Here is a 25626-nt window from a genome sequence, read left to right as displayed (position 1 = left end):
TGGCACCAGAAAGACACAGCCATCCTGCCCTTGCCCAACCTCTTAAGCATGGAGTCAGTGTACTGTACCGGACATTGGGGTTCTCAGTTTGTAAGACTTTATTGTTTGCCTTTATACTTTGCTTATTTTTCTTTTATTGTATTTCACATATTGTACTACTTTGTTATTGTATTAATATTTGTAACTTTGTAACTATTGTTCAAGTTTGTGTACTGTGAAGCTTTTCTCCCCGGGCCTCCACTGAAAATGGGCTCATACCCAGTCGGACTTTCCTGGTAAACAAATGTCAAATAAACAAATAAAATAAAGACACTTCTCATGTACTCATCGGACTTGGGGGCAAAAAGCCTCTTGCCCCTCCCCCCCACACCAATGTGCAAAAACTGTTCAGAACAACTCTGTAGCTGAAAATGTGTCATTTTCCTTTGAATCTGAAAAAGACTCTCTCAGATCTGCCTATTACTACATAAATAGCACTCCAGTGCTAAGACAGGAAGAGTAAAGCTCATCAACATTTATGAAAATCTTACAATACAGTCACCTAAACCAGATGCAGTGCTCAGCATGTGTTGATTAAATTCAATGTGTAAAGTCTCTGTGATGCCTGAATTTATTCTGTAATTCTGAGCAATACATCAATGTTTTTTTTCAGGGGTATGCATAAAAACAACAAAGCAGAGAAGGATTTCCACACCAAGAACACATTCTTCTTTGTATTATACCAAATGGCAAACTATAAAGAGACCTGCTTTAAAAAGATATGACCTCAGAGTTAAGGGACGTAGGCCTTACAGAGGAGTAGTTTACACTGTGAGCAAGTCTTTCAGAATCTGGCCCAAAGTCTTTTTTTTTAAGACCACATATTACAATTCAACATTTACAAATGATTTTTGAACATTGTTTTGAATTTACTTTGAACAAACTGTTTAACGGAAAACTCCACCTTGGAACGGAATGTGTTTTTTTTTTCTTCCATTTTATTTATTTTTTTATGAATAATTTTAATATATTACAATACTTCTAGATGCTTCTTATAAAAGTTCTGATGAAGTCTACATGTGTTGTAGACTTAATTAAAAGTTTACTATTTTCAGGTAAAAAGACTGTCAGAGGGATTGTTTTGTGATAAAATGTTAATGTTTTTTCCACAAAATGGCTGACAATGGGGTCTGGCATATTATCATGAGCTTGTTTTAGTGCTTTGTCTCCTTCCCAGAATACATTTGCTATGCAAAGTGATGATGTTTTCCTAGTCCATTAAGACACAAATGCAACACTGAGTCACAGACATCTTACAAAGCTTCTGAAGCAGAAGTGCTTGCTTGCATTTTATTCCTTAAGGAGTTTTGTACACATTTCACCTGAAGCCTTTTACAAGCCATTCAGACCAGTTTTACAGCTCTAGCCAAAAGCTAGAATGTAGCTGGTCATTTTGTAGTTCTGTGTTAGGAGCACTGACTGAGCCAACCCAACACTCAGTGAAAGAAAGAATAATTTTTGAGTTTAGAAAAATTGTAAAATACTATGCAATAAAAATGGCTAGAATGAAAAAGACAGGTTCAGAATTCAACTGTGTAAAGAAATTTATGGGGCTCCATTTTATTACCTTCTAAAATTCAAAAAGTGTTCATTTCATTCTTAACACAGCTGAACCTATGTGCCTCTGTTTGGACAGCAATGAATTTTTCATGCCATGTTGGTTCAAATTTTAACAATGAAATTTGGCTGCTGTTCAGATGACTTTCTAGATTCATCTGTTTTTTTCATGATAAGTAGCCCTATAGGTTCACAGGCAAGTACTAGGCTAGCTGCGAGCCATTTTAAGCCTAGCCATCTTCCCTCTTTGTGCTCCAGATAACCTATCCCATTTGTTTACAGATTGGGCTTACCCATCTCATGATCAATAATTATATATTACCCCTAACGAGAATAACTGGGATCATACCATAGATAATTTGAGGAAACCACGCATGGGATAAAGCATTTTGGAGCCGACTCTCTCCATTAGTAGTACAGAGGCCAGTCCTGGGTTAAATTTTCTGTTTCCCATCCACAGATCTAAGCTGCCCTTACAAGAAGCTGTTGACGGATTTATACCAGTAACATTTTTACTTTAGACAGATTTATTATACATTATTATAATCCCTCCCTCTCCTCCAACCAATCCTCACACACCTTTCCCCCATCCCTTCCTCCAACCTACGTGACTCTCACTACCACACCCCCCTCCCATCTAATATCCCATTACCCTCCTCTCTATCACTTCTAACTCCAACTACCATGCTCTCCCTTGCTCCTAAAATCCTTATCTCTACACCCATCCTCATCCTTCTTCTACTACCTCTTTACCATGCCAGTTCCTATACTGATTTCCATTTACACCCTCCACCTCTTTCTCCCCACCCCCTCCTTACAGCCCACTTCCACATCATCTCTGCCTCTTTAGTTCCCTCCCACCCCATCCTTCTCTTAAAAAGTAAAACTTTTCCCAAGCACTACTAAATACTACAAACATAAACCCATTCACTACCAGCCACTTCTAAGTACAAACCTAATAAACTTATTCCCCATCTCACTTACCTTTGCTTAGCCGACGACATTCACCCCAATCCAGGACCAAACTTCTCTCCAACAAACCACCCCAGCACTAATAACAAAACCATCAGTAAATACCTCAAACTCCTCAACATCAATGCCCAAAGCTTAAAAAATAAATTAACCCTCTTTCATGCCTAGATCTATTACAACTTACCTGACATTATAGCCATCTCTGAAACCTGGCTAAAACCTCACATAAGTGACTCCGAATTCCTTCCCCCTGGATTTCATTCTCTCCGATATGACCGCCTAAGTAGAAGAGGTGGTGGTGTAGCTTTAATGTACTCCAACCACTTGTCCATCACTCCTTACTCTAATCCCATCCCTTCTTTCAATAATGCTGAGCTTGTAATTGGCCTACTAAAAATAAACAACCATAAAAGCATCTGCATCATTTCCCTCTATATTCCTCCTGGTAACACCACCAATACCCTGGAAGACATCCTCTCATGGACCTCCTCTAATATTAAGCTAGAAACCTACATTATGGGAAATGTAAATATTGACTGGGAAAAAAATCATTAACCCTAATCCCACCATAACAATCAACCTATTTAACTTCACTCAACTTACTAACTTCATATTAGACCTAACAAAACCAACCCCCCCCAGGCTCCATACTTGACTGTATCCTAGTATCTCATCCTAACAAAATCATAGAATCTGGTGTTATTCCTGACCCATTAGGAGACCACCTCCCTGCCTTCACCCTTCGAGCTACACCCACTTCCCCACACTCTCACCAGTACATTCATACTCGTAACCTATCTAACTTTAACCCTACTACTTTCTCTGACTCCCTTAAACTAATTAACTGGAACCCCCTAAAAACTTTACCATTAGACACAGCCGTTGACTATTTCAATTCAACGTTCGTAACTGTCCTCAACTCCCTAGCTCCAATAAGAACAAAAAGAGTTAAAACTAAGACCGCCCCATGGCTCATCAAGGATACCAAAAAGATTATGCTACAAAGGGATAAAACCTGGAAAGCCTACCTCCAATACAAACACAGCCAGAAATATTGCTTAAATATAAACAGCTGAGAAACCTATCCAAAAAACAAGTCATTAGAGATAAAAAGTCTTTTACATCAAACTACAAGCAAATCATACAAAAAAAACCCAAACAATTCTGGAACTCTATTAATTCCCTCCTTAGGCCAGGTACAAAAAACAACCCCAGTCCTGACACCAGCAAATCTGACCTTGAAATTGCCTCTCTATTCAATACCTTCTTCACCTCTTCTATCGCTGAGCTAACTAAGACCTTTACCAACAATAACCCTCCACCCCTCCCTGCTAAATCTTCCCCTCCCTCCTCCCCCCTTCTTTTGAATTCAAACCAGTCTCCACCAACCTAATAAAGAAACTTCTCTCTAAACTAAAGTCTTGCTCCAATGCCCCTGACAGCATTCCTTCCTCCTTCCTAAAAATAGCCTCAGACGTTATTGCTCTGTATTATCAGCATCCTGAAACTATGGCGTACTGCATTTATTCTTCCACTCCACAAGGGTGGCAAAAACTGTAACGTCTCCAATTTCCGCCCCATAACCATCCTCTCCCCAGTCTCCAAATTTCTTGAAAAATGCATCCACCTACAGCTCTTGCCATTCCTTACCAAACACCAGCTACTCTCTCCTACCAAACATGGCTTCCGCCCAGGACACAGTACCAACTCCGCCCTTCTTTCCTTCTTACATTCTGTCAATTTAGCCCGTGACTCTGGTAATATGGTATCCTCTATTCTGCTGGACTTATCTAAAGCTTTTGATACCATCTCCCATACCCACCTACTAAACCATCTCTCTAATCTCAACCTCTCCCAAAAAACTCTTTCATGACTGGTCACCTTTGCTTCATCTTCAACTTGATGAAGCAGTGACCTATTTCAGTACCAGACTCCTTCAAATCCTAGACTTCCATGCCCCATATCACACTTCCCGAATAAGGACCAAAACCGCCCCCTGGCTCTCAAAACTAACCAAATAAAAGATCCTCCTCAGAAATAAAATCTGGGCCAAATGGAGAGCCACAAAAAAAAAAAAAAAAACATCAGATCACCTCCACTTCAAACAATTAAGAAATGCCACCAAAAAACAAATTCTCCAAGACAAAAAAGACTATTACCTTCACCTCCAACAAACCCACCAACAAAAACTACAAAGATTCTGGTCAGGCATAAACAATCTTCTTAAGCCAGGCCACTCTACAACTCCTGCCCCCTCAGGTTTCAACCATAATAATGCCAACCAGATTCCAGATGCCTTTAATAACTATTTACCAAAGCCATTCTAACCCTAGCTAATACTGTGCCACCTGTCACCTCTTCCCAGTTAGATACCACTAATACTCCATCTCCTACCTTTCATATAAAACCAGTACCCACATCCTTCATATGCAACCTCCTCTTAAAACTTAAGCCCTGCACCCCTTCTGCTGATTGTCTTCCTGCTGAATTCCTGCAAATTGCAGCTAAAGCCATTGCCTATCCCATCTCCATACTTATAAATAGAACAATCTCAGAAAGCAAAATCCCATCCATATGGAAAGTATCCCATATCATCCCTCTACACAAAGGTGGCCCATCTACTGAACTTTCCAACTTTCGCCCCATTGCCTTACTCTCTCCAATAGCTAAAATAAGGGAGAAATGCATTAACAGACAACTACTTGACCACCTTCTCCAGAATAACTTACTTGCAAGCTGCCAACACGGTTTTAGACCATTCCATAGCACAACTGCCCTGCTATCCTTCTCTGACACCATAAACAAAAACCGAAACAATAACACTTTTTCATCTACACTTTTTATTGACCTTTCAAAGGCCTTCGATATGGTGAATCATAACTTGCTTACTGACATACTAAAGGTCCAATCACTTGATGCACAGGCATTACAATGGTTTAAATCCTATCTGGAAAACAGACATCAAGCCGTACTCTGGGATAATAATCTTTCCACACCACTCCCTGTGAACATAGAAGTACCTCAAGGCTCTATTTTATGTCCTCTTCTCTTCATTTATAAATAACCTACACACCACAATTCCACAAGCCACCTGCATACAATATGCAGATGATTCTACCTTAATTTGTTCAGCCAAGTCCATAACCTCTCTCCAGTCAATCACCCAATCCGTATTTAACAGTGCTGAAAACTGGTTCTTGCAACATGGTCTCCTACTGAACCCCAAAAAAACTAAATTATTGCTCTTTGCTCCTACTCTTAAGTCATCTCAACTGTACTTCACTGTAACCTCTAACAATGGTACTAACATATCCCCTGACACTACTACCCATCTACTGGGAGTAACAATTGATAACCACCTTAGCTATGATCACCATATTAACTCTACAATAAAGTCTGTTAACAAAAAACTTGGCACCCTTTACAGAATCAAACCCTTCCTAACCCCTTCTGCCAGGATAACCATTTCCCAGACCCATCTGATTTCTACCCTATTCTATGCCTCTGCAATATATACCAATCTTTCTAAAAGCAACCTTTCCAAACTCTCAGCATGTTACAACATAGCCAGATTTGCCACTGGCACCCCCTTTAGAACCCACCACTGTCAACAACATCAAACAACTGGGATGGTTAGAACTGCAGAACCAATTGCTTTGCCAGCAACTTGTCATCTCCCATAAGATTCTCTATCATCCTAACAATACCCCAATCCTCAATCTGTTCACCCCCTACAAAAATCTTACTACACTTCGATCAGCTAATAAGCTACTAGTTTCCACTATTAAATCCAACAACAAAGCAGGGGACTCTCTTTTCTCCAACACAATAGGAAAAAGTTGGAACCAGCTTCCTAATGAACTTACCACCCTCACTTCCACTCTTCTTTTCAAAACGCTACTTAAAGAATACCTTAAAACTCACTGGCTCTGTCCCAGCTCTAAACCTGACTAACACCTCCTTCCCCTTGCTGCTCTCTCTATTCTCCTGATCTACTGCACTATGAGTCCGTATGGTAATGAAAGTATATTAGTCAATAATTTTATTAACTGTTATCTCTCAAATGCCCACTAAATGTATTTTGTTTTAGTATATCCTACTATACTGCTTTGTTTCAAGTCTAACTGAACCTCAATTATAAACCATCTACTGTATTTCTGTCAACTATTACTATATATAATATTGATTGCCTGTGCCTTTGCTTGGAGCTTTTCTCCCCGGGCCTCTACTGAAAATGGACATATATCCAGCTAGACTAGCCCGGTCAACAAATGTAAAATCAAATAAATAAATGGTTCTCCAGCTATCTTTCTGACAGGTCCCAAGCCGTGAAATGGGGCCAGGCCACCTCCAATTTCCTTCGTACCCCCACTGGAGTACCCCAAGGTTACATACTTGGCCCATTGCTATTCAATATCTTTATTAATGACTTCCACAAAGTCATACCTAATACCAAAATTATGCAATACGCTGACGATTCCACTTTGATCTGCTGCGCCATTAACCTAACAGAGCTGCAATTTCTGACAAACTGCCTTCTCAACCACTGAAAACTAGATGCTCCAAAATCACCTCTCACTAAATGCCAACAAAACTAAGATCCTTCTATTCTCTTCCTCAAAATCCTCCCCTCTTGATAAAAACTCACTTCAAATTACCAGCCTTAACAACTCCACTATCGAGATCAAACCCTCTGCCAAACTTCTTGGTGTCACCATTGATGATCACCTAAAATTCAACACTCATATCCAGCTAAACATCAAGAAAACACACACAAAACTTGGCCTACTTTACAGAAACAACCACTTCCTCTCCTCCCACCAGACTAACTCTCGCCACAACCTATCTCCTTCCCTCTCTACTGTATGGCACTCCTCTACTCACTAATTTATCTTCCACAATTACTTCCAAACTGGAAGTATGTTACAATAAAATCTCCAGATTCATCACCAATGCCAAATCCTCCTCTCATCACTGCACCTCCTTTCACTCATTAAACTGGCTTGAACTCCCCAATCAACTTGACTTTCTTCAAATCACCACAGCCCACAAATTATTGTTCCAACCCACTAACTGCCCCCACACTATCCAATATACTACAACCATATACCCCCTCAGATCCCTTAGATCTGCCCACCAAAACCTGATTACCGTTCAAAAACCCAAGCGCCCAGCTGGTCAGCTTCTGTTATCCTTTTCCCTAGCTAAAAAATGGAATGCTCTGCCCTCCACACTGAGGACCTGTGACAACCTTAATAACTTTAAAACTCAACTTCATTCCTACCTCTATCTAAACAGGAAATGCAACTGTACTCTTCAACACATACCTCTCAAGCTCTCCTCCCTCTTTACATTTGAGAGCGAGGTTAGGAAGGTAAGAAGGTTATCCAAGAGTAGATTGTATATGTAACTAAACAGTAAAATCTAGCTATTATGCTACATGCCTGTCTTTTTCTCCTGAACAAATCTGTAATTGTTTTTTTTTTTTCTTTTTTTTGAATGCAACCTGTTGTTTGTAATGCAAACCGTCTTTGAAACTATTCACGTAAGTAAACTTTGTGTTGTGGAGCTTTTCTCCCCGGGCCTCCACTGAAAATGGGCCCCCCAAGCCCAGTGGACCCCCCCCGGCCATCAAACTGGAATAAATAAATAATAATAAATAATATGGACAAGGTCGAACTTTGTTTTATATGGATGGGGAGTCTGTTCTTCAGCAGCGGTATCCCCTGAAAGATATACCTGTTCCTCTAAACCGTTCTGTTGATGTTGCAGAGGAGGTTTAGATCCCTGCTCAGAGTATTTCTGATGCCATTTGATTTGATGTGCAGTAAATCCATCAGTAATAGCTCAAGGGATGCCTAGTATGCCAGGACACAGGTCACCTCTTAGCAGTGTGTAGGACATAATATAGTGACATGGCTTTGAGTCGGTTTACGTAGGATTTGTTGTTTACGCCTTGTATCCTTTTAGTAAGGTATCTTCAGGGGTTCTGGTTGTTGCATGCTTCTGGACAGATACATGCCAAATGGGGCATTATATTCAATGACTGGCCTAATGAGGGGTGAGTAAAAGGGAGAATTACATCCCTAGATCTAGGCACAATCCCTTAGTTTTTAAACTGTGCAATATAGGAGGACTTCCTTACAACAATGCACCCGTTGCTCAAAAGTTAAGTTTAAAGTTACCTTTAAGGAACTGTGCAAATCTGTGTGGCAGGCTTAACTGTAGCCCATTACAATGCATGTTTGAATTCATTAAGTCTTAACACTTCAAGTAAATCGGAAAAACAGGCATACTTTGCATGCAGTCACAGGAATATTGGCATCTGCACTGGAAACCTTTTCTCATGTTATTACAAAACAAGGAAAAGACTAATAAGTAATCGACACAAATAGTAACATTTACCTTCATTAATTCTGGCTTCCACTATTTGTCGTGTCAAAAAAGATTTCTGCAGCTGCTCTTCCACTGCTTTCCTAGCATCAAAATCTGCTTCTTCAACTTCCTGTAGTTCCTGGCTTAATGCCAAAGTGGTATTTACCTCAGGTATTCCTAATGTGCACTGTTCTGATATTTTCAGGGCACACTGGTCAACTGTTAAATTCTCCAAAGATGCTTTAGCTGTTGCCTTTGGCAAGCACTTGTTTGCTTTGTTCAGTTTAACATTTTTAAGTGACTTGCCCTTTAAAGCTTTGCCACTGGCATCACCTCTGCTTATGTTGCCACTACTGCCACCAAAATCCAGTGACTGGTATGTATGAATGCCCACATCCGATTTCTGCTGGGGCATCACTGTAACAATAACAGGGTCAATATCTTTCTCCAGTCTAACACATGGCACATTAGGAGATCTGTTCCTTGTCACATCCGAATCCCTGCTGAAGTCAAAACGTACCTATTAAACAAATGTTAAAAATGAAATGCGAAGAACTATAATATAACTATTTAAAAGAAACAGATGTGCAAAGAGTAAAAATCAAGATGCTATATAATAAAATACAAGGTTTGGGAAATGACAGAATCTGATAATATGCCTATAAAAAACAATATTTGTTCTACTTCACAAAATACAAAAACAGTGAAAGGTCCAAACCACATTGGACTATGAGTACATTACTTTTGCTTGATGACAGAGAATTAATCTATCTTACCTGCCCTTTAAATGGCTTTAATATTCTAATTCCCCTTCTTCCTCTTTCACCCCTGCTGTGTACCATCTTCAAGGTCTTCATGTCTGCCCACCACCCCCTTAAGTAGTTAATCCCATGGATTAACAAACTTCACTTCTGTACAAAGTGCTTTTGCATGTATATGGAGCAGTTGGTGTCTACAATCTGCTACCCAATATACGCTCATCCACATCGGTCCATCAAGTTAACTGTGATCTCATCACATCTCCCTGACACAACCTTGTGCACTCATATGGCCTGTCTCTTCTCATTTCTGGTGAGAACAGCTCCAGCTGCTCTAACATCTGGTCATTCAATTCCCCTTGGATCCCACCATCATTTTGTTAGCTTTCACTGGAACCCATTTTAACAGCCTAACATTTCTCAGAGTTACAAACAGTACTAAATCTGCAGCCTGATCAGTGAACTACAAAACAAACACACCTTGTGGCTTCTGGTGTCTGTCCCCTTAAGAATACACTCCATCATTCAGCTTACTGCTCAAAGGCCTTCTAAATTACTCCCTGGTACAGGCCTAAGTTCTACTTCCAACTTATACCAATTATCAGGAATGCTGTGGCTCACCTAAAGTACTGTGCATTTACAGACAATGAACCTCAAGGCCACCTTTCTCCCTTCTTAGTCAGGTACTCTAAATCCTTTAACACTCCTCCCCCTTCCCCAAATGTTGCAACTTTGTGTTGTTAGCAAATGGACTGATCTTGTTCTGTTTAAGGCTTATTTGAATGAAGAGAGATCCACCAAATGGGTACAGGAACACACTATGTAGTACTCCACTAATAAGCTTCCCTTATTTCTGAAAAACTCACACCCAGGCACAACCCTATTTCCTACTCTTCATCCATGCAACAATTCAGTCCTTCAGCCTCAACTCTGCTCCTAGCATCTGGGGTTCTTCTAACAGTCACACACAGGTAAGATCAAGTCAAATGCCTTGAGGAGGTCTAGCTACAATGTGCGCTACTAATCTTCAATAAACCTCTCTCACAACAAAGTCATAAAACTGAAGCAGCCCTGGCTGACACTTCCTTCAGGCCATGAACCTGTGTTGAATATACCATGAACCTGTGTTGAATATACTCCAAGAAAGCAACAAACCTTTTTCTCAGACCCTCAATTACTTTTCATGCCATTATTAGACTAAAAGATGCACTCTACCACATTTTTTCTATTCCTTTATGGTAAGAGTACCAGACCTGCTATTTACCAGAACTCAGGCACTTCTGAAACTGTAAAAAATCAGCAAGAGATCAGTTCTCTAACCAAGGATCTGCCAGCAGAATGATCAGATTCCATAAGATCCTGGGAGATGCCCACCTTGTCTCCTGTGGTTTATTCCCCCTTAGAGCAGCCAGGCCTCTCCACACCACTTCTGTCTTTTCCTGCTGTCTGTCCAAAGTTTTTCCATTATGCTTTATCTCACTCCCAGCATTGCAATCTTCACTTGCTTTTACTTAATGAAAACTGAAGCAAAGTACTCAGTGCCTCTGCTTCTTCATCATCTTCTGCAAACTCCTCCACATCTTTGCTCATCTTGATTAGGTACGTCTCTTTCTCCCTTGTTTCTTCTATATTGTCTAAAAAGCCTCTGCTCTCCTCTTTTACTACTGCTAAATACCTTTCAACTTGTGCTATTGCTTTCTCACTTCCTTTGTTGCTCTTCTGCTTGCTTTTCTTATCATCACCACTTCTAACACTCCCTTCTACCTCTTTAGGTCCCATCTTACATTGCAACTGCTGCCCTCTCATTACTGGATGTTTTTCGATATTTTCCTCTTCTCAAAATCCTTGTCCAAAGCTCCAATACTTCCTCTGTGATAAAATCACATAGTTTTCTCCCTTTATGTCATAAAACAAAACTCATCCCTGATTTGCTTCCTCAACACACTCCACTCCCTCTAAAACACCACACTATGATGTCTACTTTATTACTCTTTCACATATTTTAAATCATATAGTGGTAAGTACTGCTGGCTAGTGGTGCCTTCAGCTGATCATTGGTGTTACCTTTCCCCATGGGTAGGATCACTTGCACAGAAATTTGAACTTTCTTGTGCTCTATTGCATCAGATATCAAGAATGTAAGACTTTGGTCAGCTTCTGCTCCCCATCAACACTGCAGCTCTGAATTTCCCAGTCTGCTCCTGGCAGATTAGGACCCTCCAAAAGTTTAATATTCTTTTTCCAGTTCCATTCCTTTATTCTCCTCCCAACTCTTCCATTCACTTCCCTTAATATGTCTGGGAGCCAATTATATAGATTCCACCATGTTTTACTCTGACCCTACCCTATTCCTCATACTTTTCATGGAGTGTTCCCTTCTCCTCCTCTGTGACCTCAAAGGGATTTCCACTTTTCTGCAGCTCATTCCTCCCCATCTGTCATTCTCGAGCAACATTTCCCCAAAGCACCTCCATGTGGCATCTTCATATCAATCCTCCACACCTCTGTGAAGCAACAATATACACCCCACCCTGCATTATTGCATGCGGCTCTACCATGTTACTACCAAGACCTCTTCAAGTGCACTGCAATACTACCTCATCCATAGTTAAAGTCAGCCCTGTCTGTTCTTCTACTGTGCTGTTTTTTCCTTTTTTCTCAATTACTTAACTATCTAGCTCCTTCTTCTGCTTCTGACAACTCACCCCCTTCCAACTTAATTTAAAAGTACATTCATTATGATGAATCCTTCAACCTACCCAAGCTAAAAATAAGCTTGTCCATGGCACAGAGCTGGACTATCAGACTTCGCCTTCACTTCCTTACTAGAACAATGTCCTCCTTCCTTTTCCACTACTGCAGCAAGTTTTCTTCCTCACTGTGCTGACAGATGTACATACATGAAAAGGCTACCTCCAACTTACTTGCGACACAGCTCTGCTGTAATGTGCATGTGTGTACTTATCTTTAAAAAATTGGCATCTTCAGCCTCTATTAGAATTCCCAAACACAATGTTAAATGGTATCCCAAGACTCGGACTGTCTAAAATTAAATGCTGATAAGACTCTATACTGCCAGTTTTATCTTCTCAGTGGCGGATTTAGGCATGGGTGCAGAGGCACACTCCGGCCCCTTTTTAAATTTTTATTTATTTATTTTTTTAATCAGGTGCATCTTTTCTTCACAAACGCACCTAATACAACAGAGATGCGATTGGAGGTTGCAGTTAAATGATTTTTTTTTTTTTTTTTTTTTTTTTATATAACTATCCTCCTTCAACTGCATCTCCATTGTAGTTTAGGCGCATTGATGTGAACTGTGATACTGAAGACAATCTAGTTTAATTGTAAACTAAAAATACCAGTCGGACAAACAACTCTTTGAATCTGCTCTGCATTGAGGCAATTTGCTAATTCTTTTGTTTTATTGAAGTATCAACAGGGAACCCAGCCACTGGGGATGCACAAGCCAGTGCATTTCTTTGTGCCGGTCCCAAGCCCGGTTAAATGGGGAGGGTTGCGTCAAGAAGGGCATCCAGCGTAAAACCTCTGCCAAATTACTTATGCGGAGAACATTTCATATTTCCATACCGGATCGGTCGAGGCCCAGGTTAACAACGACTGCCACCAGTACTGTTAGCCAACAGGGTGCTGGCGGAAATTGGGCTACTGTTGGCCGAAGGAGAAGAGGAGGGGGAAGGCATGCCCAAAGGCAGGAAGAGAGGAGGAAGGTTAGGACTGTAGTAGTGAGGGGTAGGAACTTTGAATGTTGGCAGTATGACTGGTATAGGGAGAGAGCTAACTGATATGATGGAGAGAAGGAAGGTTGATATATTGTGCGTGCAAGAGACCAGATGGAAGGAAAGTAAGGCCAGGTGTATAGGAGGCGGGTTCAAATTGTTTTATCATGGTGTGAATGGCAGGAGAAATGGGGTAGGGGTTATCCTAAAGGAACAGTATGCCAAGAGTGTTTTGGAGGTGAAGAGAGTGTCTGATAGAGTGATGTTTATGAAGCTTGAAATTGATGGTGTAATGATGAATGTTGTTAGTGCATATGCTCCACAAGTTGGGTGTGCTATGGATGAAAAAGAAAAATTTTGGAGCGAGTTGGATGAAGTGGTGGTGAGTGTACCCAAGGGTGAGAGACTAGTAATTGCAGCGGACCTCAATGGGCATGCTGGTGAAGTGAACAGAGGGGATGAGAAAGTGATGGGTAGGTATGGTGTTAAGGAGAGTAATGCAGAAGGTCAGATGATTGTGGATTTTAAGAAAAGGATGGACATGGCTGTGATGAATATATATTTTAAGAAGAGGGAGGAGCATAGGGTGACGTACAAGAGTGGAGGAAGATGCACTCAGGTGGATTATATCCTATGTAGGAGGGTCAGTCTGAAGGAGATTAGAGACTGTAAAGTGGTGACAGGGGAAAGTGTAGTTAAGCAGCATAGACTGGTGGTCTGTAGGATGACATTGGTCATCAAGAAGAGGAGAAGTGTGAAAGCAGTGCCAAGGATTAAATGGTGAAAGCTAAAAAAGGGTGATTGTGAGGTGGAGTTCAGGGAAGAGTTAAGACAGGCACTGGGAGGCAGTGAAGAGTTACCGAATAGCTGGGAAACTACAGCAGAGCTAGTAAGGGAGACTGCTAGAAAGGTGTTTGGTGTGACATCTGGACAGAGGAAGGAGGATAAGGAGACCTGGTGGTGGAATGAGGAAGTACAGGAGAGTATACAGAGGAAGAGGCTGGCGAACAAGATGTGGGATTGCCAAAGAGATGAAGAAAGTAGTCACGAGTATAAGGAGATGAGACGCATGGCAAAGAGAGAGGTGGTCAAGGCTCAGATAAGGCATATGGAGAGTTGTAGGAGAGATTGGACACTAAAGTGGGAGAAAAGGACCTGTACCGATTGGCTAGACAGAGGGACAGAGCTGGGAAAGATGTGCAGCAGGTAAGGGTGATAAAGGACAGTGAGGGAAACGTACTCACAAGTGAGGAGTGTGTGTTGAGTAGATAGAAAGAGTACTTTGAAGGGCTGATGAATGAAGAGAATGAGAGAGAAAGAAGGTTGGATAATGTGGGGATAGTGAAACAGATTAGCAAGGAGGAAGTAAGGTCAGCTATGAAGAGGATGAAGAATGGAAAGGCTGTTGGCCCCGATGACATACCAGTGGAAGCATGGAGGTGCTTAGGTGAAATGGCAGTGGAATTTTTAACCAGATTGTTTAATGAAATTTTGGAAAGTCAGAGGATGCCTGAGGAGTGGAGAAAAAGTGTTTTGGTACCTATCTTTAAGAATAAGGGTGATGTGCAGAGCTGCAGTAACTACAGAGGGATAAAATTGATCAGTCACAGCTTGAAGTTATGGGAAAGAGTAGTGGAAGCTAGGTTAAGAAGGGAGGTGATGATTAGTGATCAGCAGTATGGTTTCATGCCAGGAAAGAGCACTACAGATGCAATATTTGCTCTGAGAGTGTTGTTGGAGAAATACAGAAGTCAGAAGGAGTTGCATTGTGTCTTTGTGGACTTAGAGAAAACATATGACAGGGTGCCTAGAGAGGAGTTGTGGTATTGTATGAGGAAGTCGGGAGTGGCAGAGAAGTATGTAAGAGTGATACAGGATATGTACGAGGGTAGTGTGACATTGGTGAGGTCTGCGGTGGGAGTGACAGATACGTTTAAGGTGGAGGTGGGATTACATCAAGGATCAGCTCTGAGCCCTTTCTTATTTGCAGTAGTGATGGACAGGTTGACAGATGAGATCAGACAGGAGGCCCCGTGGACTATGATGTTTGCAGATGACATTATGATATGTAGTGAGAGTAGGGACCAGGTTGAGGAGACCCTGGAGAGGTGGAGATATGCTTTAGAGAGGAGAGGAATGAAGGTCAGCAGGGCTAAAACAGAATATATGTGTGTAAATGTGAGGGAGGGTAGAGGAATGGTGAGGATGCAGGGAGTAGAGTTGGTAAAGGTGGATGAGTTTAAGTACTTGGGATCAACAGTTCACTGTAATGGTGAGTGTAGAAGAGAGGTGAAGAAGAGAGCACAGGCAGGGTGGAATGAGTGGAGAAGAGTGTCAGGAGTGATTTGTGACAGACGGGTACCAGTAAAAGTGAAAGGGAAGGTCTACAAGAGGGTAGTGAGACCGGCTATGTTATATGGGTTGGAGACGGTGGCATTGACGAAAAGGCAGGAGTCAAAGCTGGATGTGGCAGAGTTAAAGATGTTAAGATTTGCACTGGGTGTGACTAGGATGGACAGGATTAGGAATCAATATATTAGAGGGTCAGCACAGGTTGGACAGTTTGGAGACAAAGTAAGAGAGGCGAGATTGCGTTGGTTTGGACATGTGCTGAGGAGGGATGCTGGGTATATTGGGAAAAGGATGGGGCTGCCAGGTAAGAGGAAAAGAGGAAGGCCTAAGATAAGGTTTATGGATGTGGTGAGAGAGGACATGCAGGCGGTTGGTGTGAAAGAGCATGATGCAGAGGACAGGAAGAAATGGAAACAAAAGATCCGCTGTGGCGACCCCTAACGGGAACAGCCGAAAGAAGATGATGATGAACATGGTGTCAAAGAAGAGATACAGTTGAAAGTGCTGAAATTGGCTTGCTAACTATAACAGCATCGTATAAGTGGATAAAAATCATTTTGTGGTCTGGCCTTTAAAAGTGAAAGGTTTGTGTAAAGTGAGAGTTAGCAGCTATTTGTGAAATGGATATTAAGTGGTGCAGAACTGTGGTCTGTGAATTCTATATTGTTCAACTATAATGTTATTAGTTGCGAGCATACGTATGCGGTTTTAGTGTTTGAAGATTTATTTTGTTCTGTACCATCCCATCTGTAGTGTCTAGAGAGCATTTTAAGTGTTTACTTTGTTAGGCTTGTAGTTTGACAAGTCTGTGATGTTAAGTCTCTTGTTCCTCATTTTACTTTCTCGGACTGAAACTTCTACTCGTAGATTGTTGCTCTGGCTTTTTTTTTTATATTTACATACAGTAACAACACGATAGCTGATTGCAGTTTTGACCAGGTAATTAGTAACAGTTTAAAGAGCTGTACAGACCTCTTGTCATTTCTGTCTTGACTTGTACAGACCCATTTTTTTGTTGGGGTATTCAAATATTTCTTTTTTTTTTTTTTGTGGGGAAGGAGTGGAACATGAAATGAAATGTATATGCTTTATTTATAGAATAATTAAATAGTTCTCATTAAATTATACACTCACTATTTTTCATTTATTGGGTATGGGGGGGGCTGTGATTGTTGTCAGGAAGGGGCTGGTACCTTTCTGTGTGTTGCATTATACTTCTTTTAGTAGTATATAATTTTATTTCCTCCCCTTCTGAAGTAGTAGTATACATTTATATGAACGAAAGCACTAATCTAATAATGTCCAGCTGCAGTATTCATTTTGTGACTTTGTGTGTGTGTTTTTTTTTAATGTGCTAATGTTTGTGGTTGTTTTACACTTTTCACTCTGTATGCACAAGATTCATTAATGGAGTGACCTAAACAGGTTTTAGGCATGAGTTTCCAGCCCTCCACTTGCTTTTATTCAAGTACTGTGTGACAAATATTTCACTACTTATACCACAGCTGTAAGAGCTTTACAAAGTCATGGCTGTGCTGCAAGACATTCGGTACCTAGTCAATGGTGGCTTCTGGACAGGTCTCACTTCTTTGCAGCAGCACAGTAGCAGCAAGTCCATCCTAAAACTGAAAGAAAGATATATCTGTATCATTACATTTGAACTACTAGTGCATCAGCACTGCTTTAAGTGTTTTCTGTCATATTTTAACTTTTTTGTACCCCAAAATAACCACATTTGGGGCTACCACACTGATGAGATCTTTTAGTCTCCTTGTCCTCTTTTCGGAATGGAGTTTAGATGTCCGTAACATGACATAGCTGAAACACATTTATCTTTTTTTCTTTTCCTCTGTTTGGTTACAGTGGTAGTGCCTTCAGTTTTTGATTATTGGATGGCCTATAAAGGAAGAGACCGTGCTTCTTTTTAACTGAATTACCATTTCTTTGCTTGCTGATCAATTTTTTTCTTTTTTTTTTGCACCTTTATTGAATTTATGAATTAACATTTCTTTGCTTACATTAAGCTGATAAATCTTTTTTTTCACTTGGGTGGCCGGGGTGGTGCAGCAGTTAGTATTGCCATCTCACAGCAACAGGTTCTGTGGTTCGATTATTGGCTGAGGTACCTTTTATGTGGAGTCTGCATGCCTTTCCTGCAGTCGCATGGTTTTCCTCTGGGTGCTCCAGTTTCCTCCCACATCCCAAAGACATGCTGCAGGTGGATTGGACACTCTAAATTAGCCCCGAGTGTGAGTGAGTGAGTGAGTGAGTGAGTGAGTGAGTGAGTGAGTGAGTGAGTGAGTGAGTGAGTGAGTCCACTCTGTCGAAGGTTGGGTGCTGGGTTGGCAACTCGACACAGTAAAACTCCACTGCTGTGACACCCCTAACACGAAAAGCTGAAAGGAAAAGTAGTAGTAGTGACATGCTTCCACAGATGCTTATCTACCAAGTGAATCATGAACATATTCTTATAAGTTGCTACTGAAGTTCAAGGCATATTAGCAGAGTTAAACAGTGCTTGCATTAGCAGAGTTAAACAGTGCTTGCATTAAAGGAACACTAATCTTGAAATGTAGAAATGCAAATGTTCCCCAGCAAAGTGTCCCAACTGTAATATAGTAAGTAATGAGCCTGAGAGCTTAGTTGTAGTAGTGAAATTACGAGGGAAATCATTAATGACCAAGTAATTTTCATTGTAAATGTAGTACTACTTCTGTTACCGTATTAAAGCCTAAGTGGTAGCATTTGAATTACTGAAGCATACGTCAATTACTTGCTGTTTTTCATAATGTAATGTACTGAATGGAAAATGTTCCTATTTTTCACCTTGAGTTTAGTATGGTTTTGAAGTGAGGAAAAGTAAGATATGTAGGGACTGTAGCTTTATATAATTTCCCTACAACTGACTCGGATTTGTCCAGTGCTGGCAAAGTATCAAACCACTTTTTACTTGCCTCATTTGGTAGAGTGCACGATTCACTTTTAGATGATTTTTGGTTTTGGACAATTTTTGATAACAGCATGTCAGGTGATGAGAATTGCCTTTGTTCTTCACAGCATAGCTGGAAAATTTTATAACATTTTCACGGGTTAGTTTAATATGTCATTCTCACCTCTACTCACCCTACAGTTGTTACCTGCAGTTTGAGTTTGTTGCTGTCTTGAGTTCCGATAATGTCAGTTAATAAAAGCTACGAGTGACTTCTGTAAAAGAACAGTTTTGTACAACCAGGCCCAGTGTCACTGTCCGTAACAGAAACTATTCGCATATTGGTCATCAGTTTTACAGTGTACCTGTTGGGAGGTCACATAGATTAAAATGAAACTAAAACTTTCTCCTTCTTAAAGTAATTGCTATGTAATGCTAAGTTCATAAACAGCAACACTGGGCTACACAGGAATATCTTAATCATGTGTGTGTGTGTGTGTGTGTGTGTGTGTGTGTGTGTGTGAGAGAGATAATGTTATATTAGTATTGGCCTGCTGTGGTTAACTGTGGAATACTGGAGGCATTTACAGTGAAACATTTACTCACTTTCCTTGTAATTAGTACCTGCCTCGTGAATGAGTGCTCACTGATAATTATTCTGTTATTTTAGCGGTAAGGTAAAACTTTGGACTTCTCCACTGCCTTTGAGTAGCTATCAAAATGTTAAGGTAGCAAAGTATGGCATCCTTTGCAGTTGTAATAGTCTGGGGGGGGGGGGTTTGATTAATGCTATGTATGGGGAGGTGGCATACATCTCAACTGTCCAGGCTTTCACACAGTGTCCAGATTTTTGCCTTACAGTTTTGGTGTGTTTCCAATAAAATTTGTGATTTTCTGGCAAATCACTGAGGAATGAAGTCACTAAATAAGGAGATATACAACAGAGTTTTACACTTCATACCTTTCAAGAAATGCATGCTAACACAAATCCTGTTATTCTAGCAACTAAGTTTATAAAATCAGTATTTAAACTCTGTCCCTATTTTTGGGCCTTCGTCCCTCCATTATTTTAGGCTTTGTTCAACTTTCTTATGCTAAGGTTGATAGATATGGGGGGCACACTATGGTGATCCTGTTACTTCCTTTCACACAAGCATTCTTTGTGTTTGTGTACCTCTGTATTGTAAATATTCATCTACCCAGCTCTACATGTTCTGTGCTTTCTGAGTGTTGAAGTTTGCCAGAGAAGCTCAGCAAAAATGTACTCATTTGAGTACACCAAGTACACATACTAGCTAACCCCTTGTACTGACTTGCATTTAAAAGAAAAAGTCTGACTATTTATGCCACAATAATTAGAGAGAATCCATCCACAGCCCCTTTTTTCCCATTTTTGCACATGAAAAACAAAAATGCTAATTCTTATGTAAGCAATAGAATAAAATGTTTTGAGAATCCAGTCAGACATGACCTTTTACCCACAAATCCTTTGATTAATTACAGATTGCCTTAAACTTTATCTGATATATTAAAGATGACTGATCCCTCACAGACTTTGATATTATTGCTAATTACAGAATGGGCAAACTGTACATCAACACCATGACTGGAGAATGAACGTTCTCCAGCAGGGTCTTAATGTACAAGTAATGCCTGTTGACAAAGAAATCCACTGCTTCACAGCAGCATATCAAGCTGCTGCGGACCTCGGACTGAAAATCAAACTAATGATCGCCATTTTAGCATGCTAAGCATCAGTTCTGCTGTTTAGTGCGCATAAAATGTAAACAAAAAAGGGAGAGAGACTGTGTGTGTGTGTGAGTGCCTGTGTGAGTGTGTGCGTGAGTGCGTGTGTGTGCGTTTGTGCGTGCGTGTGTGCGTGTGTGTGTGCGCGCGTGTGTGTGTCTGTGTGCGTGTGTGTGCCTGTGTGCATGTGTGTGCCTGTGTGTGTGTGCGTGTGCCTGTGTGCGTGCGTGTGTGTGTGTGTGCGTGTGCGTGCGTGTGCGTGTGCGTGTGTGTGTGTGTGTGTGTGTGTGTGTGTGTGTGTGTGTGTCAAAGCAGAAGAGACTGTATGTATGTTAATGGGAGAGAGAATGGGCTCCATGTAAAATTGTTGAGTTTTACTTGCTTATTTTTTAAGCACTACATTATTTGTAATACATGTTTGATGCAAAATGCTTCCTCCAACACCATTAAAAACATACTACAGCAAGTTTGACACATTAGGCGGAGGAACTATTTTACATTAAAAATATGTAAAAAATTATATAGTACTTAAAAAATAAATAAGCAAGAAAAACCCAACAACATTCTCCAAGCGCAATAATGCCCTTCAGAGTGTGTGTTAATGTGTAATTAACACTCTTCCAGGGGTGTAGAGGCCCTCTGCCTTCACCTTCAGTGGGTTTCTTTCCAAGTTTATAACAGTGCATATGCCTCCTATGACGTGGAAGGTGAATGTGACTTCGTATGGGCAACCAATTATCTTTTCCAGGCATGCATTGAAAATACTTGTGCTATCTGTACATGTGCTGTGTGCTGCACTGGAATTACCTATTTCTACTACCCTATGCACAGCAAAATCACATGCAACTGAATGTAAATTTATGCCTTTCCACACATGATGTCGGAGCTTCTTAAGATGATCTTTTCACAGCCACAAACCGAGTATCCCACTTTCCCGCTTCACCCTGGTAGTCAACTAACCAGACTGCGCCCCCCCTCCCTGCAAATTCCTGGATCCACCACGATTTCTTACTGTATTTTTGAATACCAAATATTACATGTCATCAAAAAAGTAGTTGTCAAGAAGCTTTTCGCCTTCTGAATGAAAAGTGGTGCAATTACAAGCAATCAGTAAACCTCTCTCTAGAGTAATTTGAGTCCTGTAAACTGCAAATCCAGAAATTTGGTTTATTCTAGACTGTGAGCAGTATTTCTGGGAAGCTTGGAAAGGTACAAAGTGCTGCTTTTCTGCATGTTGCAAGAAAGACGCCTTGAAAAATGTTTCAACAGAAAGAATACTGCACTGAAGAAACAATTTTCAGCTATTCTAAAGACAGGAAAAATCTGTCGTATATATATCTGCCATATGTTCTAAATGAACATGTAAGATTCCATTATGCCCACAGATGCTCATGTTATTGAATTAAAGAATCAAGTCAAAGACTCTAATTTATATTCATTCGTTAATGCCAAACAGAAATGTGTGTTATCAGAAACAATTATACCCAGGGTAGATTGTTGTGGGACTCAGATTTAATGTTAATAGAGCAACAGATGTGCAAAGCAAGTGAAACTGCTCACCTTTAAATTGTCAGTCTGAAGTATTAAGTAAACAACGCAGTATGTGAAACAGAGAAACGGGATGGAGTCACGAGAAGTTTGGAAATCACAAAAAGCACAAAATACTTGCTGCTGCTAAGCTCTGCATAAAGTATTGTTAAAAGCATGATAAAAAATGCCCTATGACTAATCAAGTGGATAGACACTGTACAAGTATTATTTCAGACAAAAAGAAATATCCTGTGACTTTTCTGTGCACTGGCATGGTAAATGTTGCGTCACAAGGCTTAATAAAAACCACAATACAATATATGGTACAAACTCTGAGGTCTGTACTACATAGTGAATTCTTTGGAATTAGTAACACTTGACACGATCATCACTGTGGCTAGAAAGTGGGCATTTAAGGTATACAAATACAAGTCCCATATCTAAATATCCCTTCACATGCTAAAATCTCTAAGGAGAGCCTACATTGTGTTACACAAAGTATTAAGTCAATATTAACACTATACTACACATCATGGGTTAAGTTACAGAAACATAACCTTCTTATACAGATACAAGAACCTTTTTAAATAATGCAATTTGTTAGTTATTAGAATCATTAACTTTAACACTTTTATTGAATTATGGGCAAACACATATAAAATAATATATATATATATATATATATATATATATATATATATATATATATATATATAAAATACATAAAATAAATCAACATTAATATGCTCCCATTTACAAAAATATATTACATACATTTTTTGTACACAATCTAACATTACAGAAACTGATTCCTATCTTCCCTTAAAACCTCACTCCTCCTCCAAAACATTCTGCATGTACTGTTCCCACAATTTCCATTTTTAATGAAATTTGCTCCTACCATTTTCTTAATATCCTACTTCCAGTTTTTTTTTTACCTCTGTTACCATATTCAATACTTCAAAAACAGTTGGTTTAGACTTTGACTTCCAATTTCTAGTAATTGCTTTTTTGGCAGCCACGAGAATTAAATTAAACAAGGCCTTACTATATCTATACAATTCAAATCCTGTATCCCAGCTCAAAAAATAAATTTCCTTAGTTACACACATTTGCTCACCCAATATTGCTGACAAAGTACTCTGTACGGAATTTTAAAAAATGTTGCCAACTCATTACACTTCCAAAACATATGTTCCCAGTTGCCCTTCTTCCTGAGGAAAAATTATTTGAATCTGCTTGAGGTATAACAATAATACCTACCACTTTCAAGCAAAAATCCTAGATCCTCTAGGCTTTGTTGCATACCTGGGACCTATGTACGTCCTCCAATTTGCAAATGCTAAAGAGGTGATGGGAAGAAAAAGGTAACTGGGAACATTTTTTGGGAATGTAATGGGCTAGAAGACTTCAAAAATTCCCGGAAGACTACTCTAACAGAAATACTAGGTAAGCAAATTAGTGTAACTAAGGAAATAATTTGTTTTGCGCTGGGATACAGGATCTGAATTGCATAGACATACCGTTTTAAGTTGAATTCTGGTGGTTGCCAAAAAAGCAATTACTAGAAAATGGAAATCAATGTTTACATGAACAAGTATTGAATACTGTTAATAGAGATCAAAATTGGAAGTGAGATCTTTAGAAATGGGAAGAGCAAGTTACATAGAAAAAACCCCCAATCCATTCAGAATGATGTTCAGGAGGAGAAAGGTTTAAGGGTAGGCAAGACCTGAGGAGCTTGTTGGACGTCTGAAAGTTATATAAAACAAAAATTTGATGTATAAGTTTGTAAATGGGAACATAGTGATGCGTTTTGTTTTGATTTTCATATAAACTTTTATGTTTGCCTACATCTTAAGTGATAATTCAGTAAAGGTGTTAAAAAAATCATCTTATGTTTCTCCGTTTTGTTCTGCCCCTTTTGATCCAAAGCCCTGCACTCCTACTCCCATAGATGCCACTCCCAAAGCAAAGTCTGAGGGCTTCCGCAGTTAGAGATTGTGCTACAGCTGGAAGGGAAATGGGAAATCTGGATGAAAATAAAACTGCTCTCTCCATTAAAGCAGTTCCCTTTTTACAAATCCCAGAACTGAAATCTGGAATGTCCAGGAATGCCAATGCTGGGACCATACAAATTTTAGATAGCACTGAATCTTTCTCATGTGACAGACAATACAAGAGAAAGGAGTCATGGATGCCAATAATCCTAGTATTAGGATAAATTTCTTGGACTTAATCTTGTACTGAGCGGAAAAATTCAAATAGATCTACTTTTTCATGTGGTTGAAAAACTTTTAACCAAAGCTTCAGAGAGACACCCCAGAAAAACAATTCTGTGAAAAGTCAAACAAGACACTTACATTTTCTCTTGGATCCACAGTCCAGTTAAGCAGAAAACTACTTCACCAGAGACAAACAAGAGTAGTTCTTTGATGTCCACCAAGGGCAACTGAACAGCCACAGAAGTCATGGCCAAACCCACTCCACAGTGGCTGAAGGGACTACACCAAATGGAAGGAAGGTAGAAATGGTCTGAGGAACTAGAAGTGACAACAGCAGAGTCACCCAACAGTGGCAGAGGCAAATTTGTAGTTTGCTAAAGGGACAAAGGCAGGGCTGGACATTTTTTTTTTTGTGGCTGAAGGAAGGAACAAGTAACCAGGAAGTTGTTCCATGGTGAAGACAAAGCCTGAAACTTATTAAGACTGACAGTAGCAGCTAGTAAAAGAAGTAAGAAAAAAAGTAAAAGGTTTCCTACCAAAAATGCCCACTAAAAAGCACAGCACAGATTTACCCAGACACCAAAAGTAATTTAACAAAAATTTTTAGCAGAAAAATGCATTCCAGTAGGAGAGAGCTCTTCAGAAACAGGAAAGCTCTGAAGGGCTTAGTGCCCAAACTGTTGATTTTCTTCATCTCTGCTAAGCTGCCAGTGGTTTGGGCAAATAGAAGGTACTCTTGTGGTCTAAAAGCTGCCTGGCTATTACATCCTGAACAGAGCATAACCCATACAGCTAAGGCTACTGCAACAGTGATCAAATTATAAAAAACTCCAGTTACTTTTGTTCCCCAAGTTTAACAACCCTTTCTACTTTCAGTTGCCTAAACTGCTGTGGTAAAAGTTCTTATGCCCCAACCTAACATACCTCAGAAAGAGTTTGCTACCCCCAGAAAACAATAAGTTTATTCTGTATAGAATCAACTGAGAAGAAACCGCAGAGATAAGATTGGAGCACAAACATGGGACGATGGGTTCCCAAAAAATCCCCTAATTGTCCTCCAGAAAGAAAGGGAATGGGATTTAGAGGGTGGAAAGTGGAGGAAGAATGAAAATGGACGACCCAAATTCATCATTATGGTGAGTACATCATTTTTGTATCTGAGGTTGTCATTTTCATTCATTCCTCAACTGATGGCACAGAGTCCCCAACCAGATGAACCTTGGGTGGTTCTCAAGGAAGGATATTTCGGAGTACTGCAGAGCCAAATCAAGTCCAATTTGTAATGAGCAATACAAGTAGGTGCACTGGACCAAGTGGTAGCAGTATATCTACCGAAGCTCTAGACCAAACAGATGAGAGGTAGCCACAGACCTCGTTGAATGTGCTCTAGGCAGCTTAGGCAA

At 40.1% G+C, this 25626-nt stretch overlaps 1 protein-coding gene across 1 annotated transcript in view; it reads right to left on the bottom strand.

The window, feature by feature from the left end:
• Nucleotides 1-25626, bottom strand: part of PPP1R35 (protein phosphatase 1 regulatory subunit 35) — a 400482-nt gene that overhangs the window by 227747 nt on the left and 147109 nt on the right. The window contains exon 3 of the mRNA XM_044077343.1: nucleotides 8974-9463. Within this exon, the coding sequence (XP_043933278.1) occupies nucleotides 8974-9463 (490 nt within the window). The remainder of the gene's footprint in view (nucleotides 1-8973; nucleotides 9464-25626) is intronic.

Source organism: Protopterus annectens, chromosome 7.part0 (assembly GCF_019279795.1).
Source record: "Protopterus annectens isolate FY-2018-M chromosome 7.part0, PAN1.0, whole genome shotgun sequence".
NCBI classification, from domain to species: domain Eukaryota; kingdom Metazoa; phylum Chordata; order Ceratodontiformes; family Protopteridae; genus Protopterus; species Protopterus annectens.
This window is presented reverse-complemented; position numbering and strand designations above follow the sequence as displayed.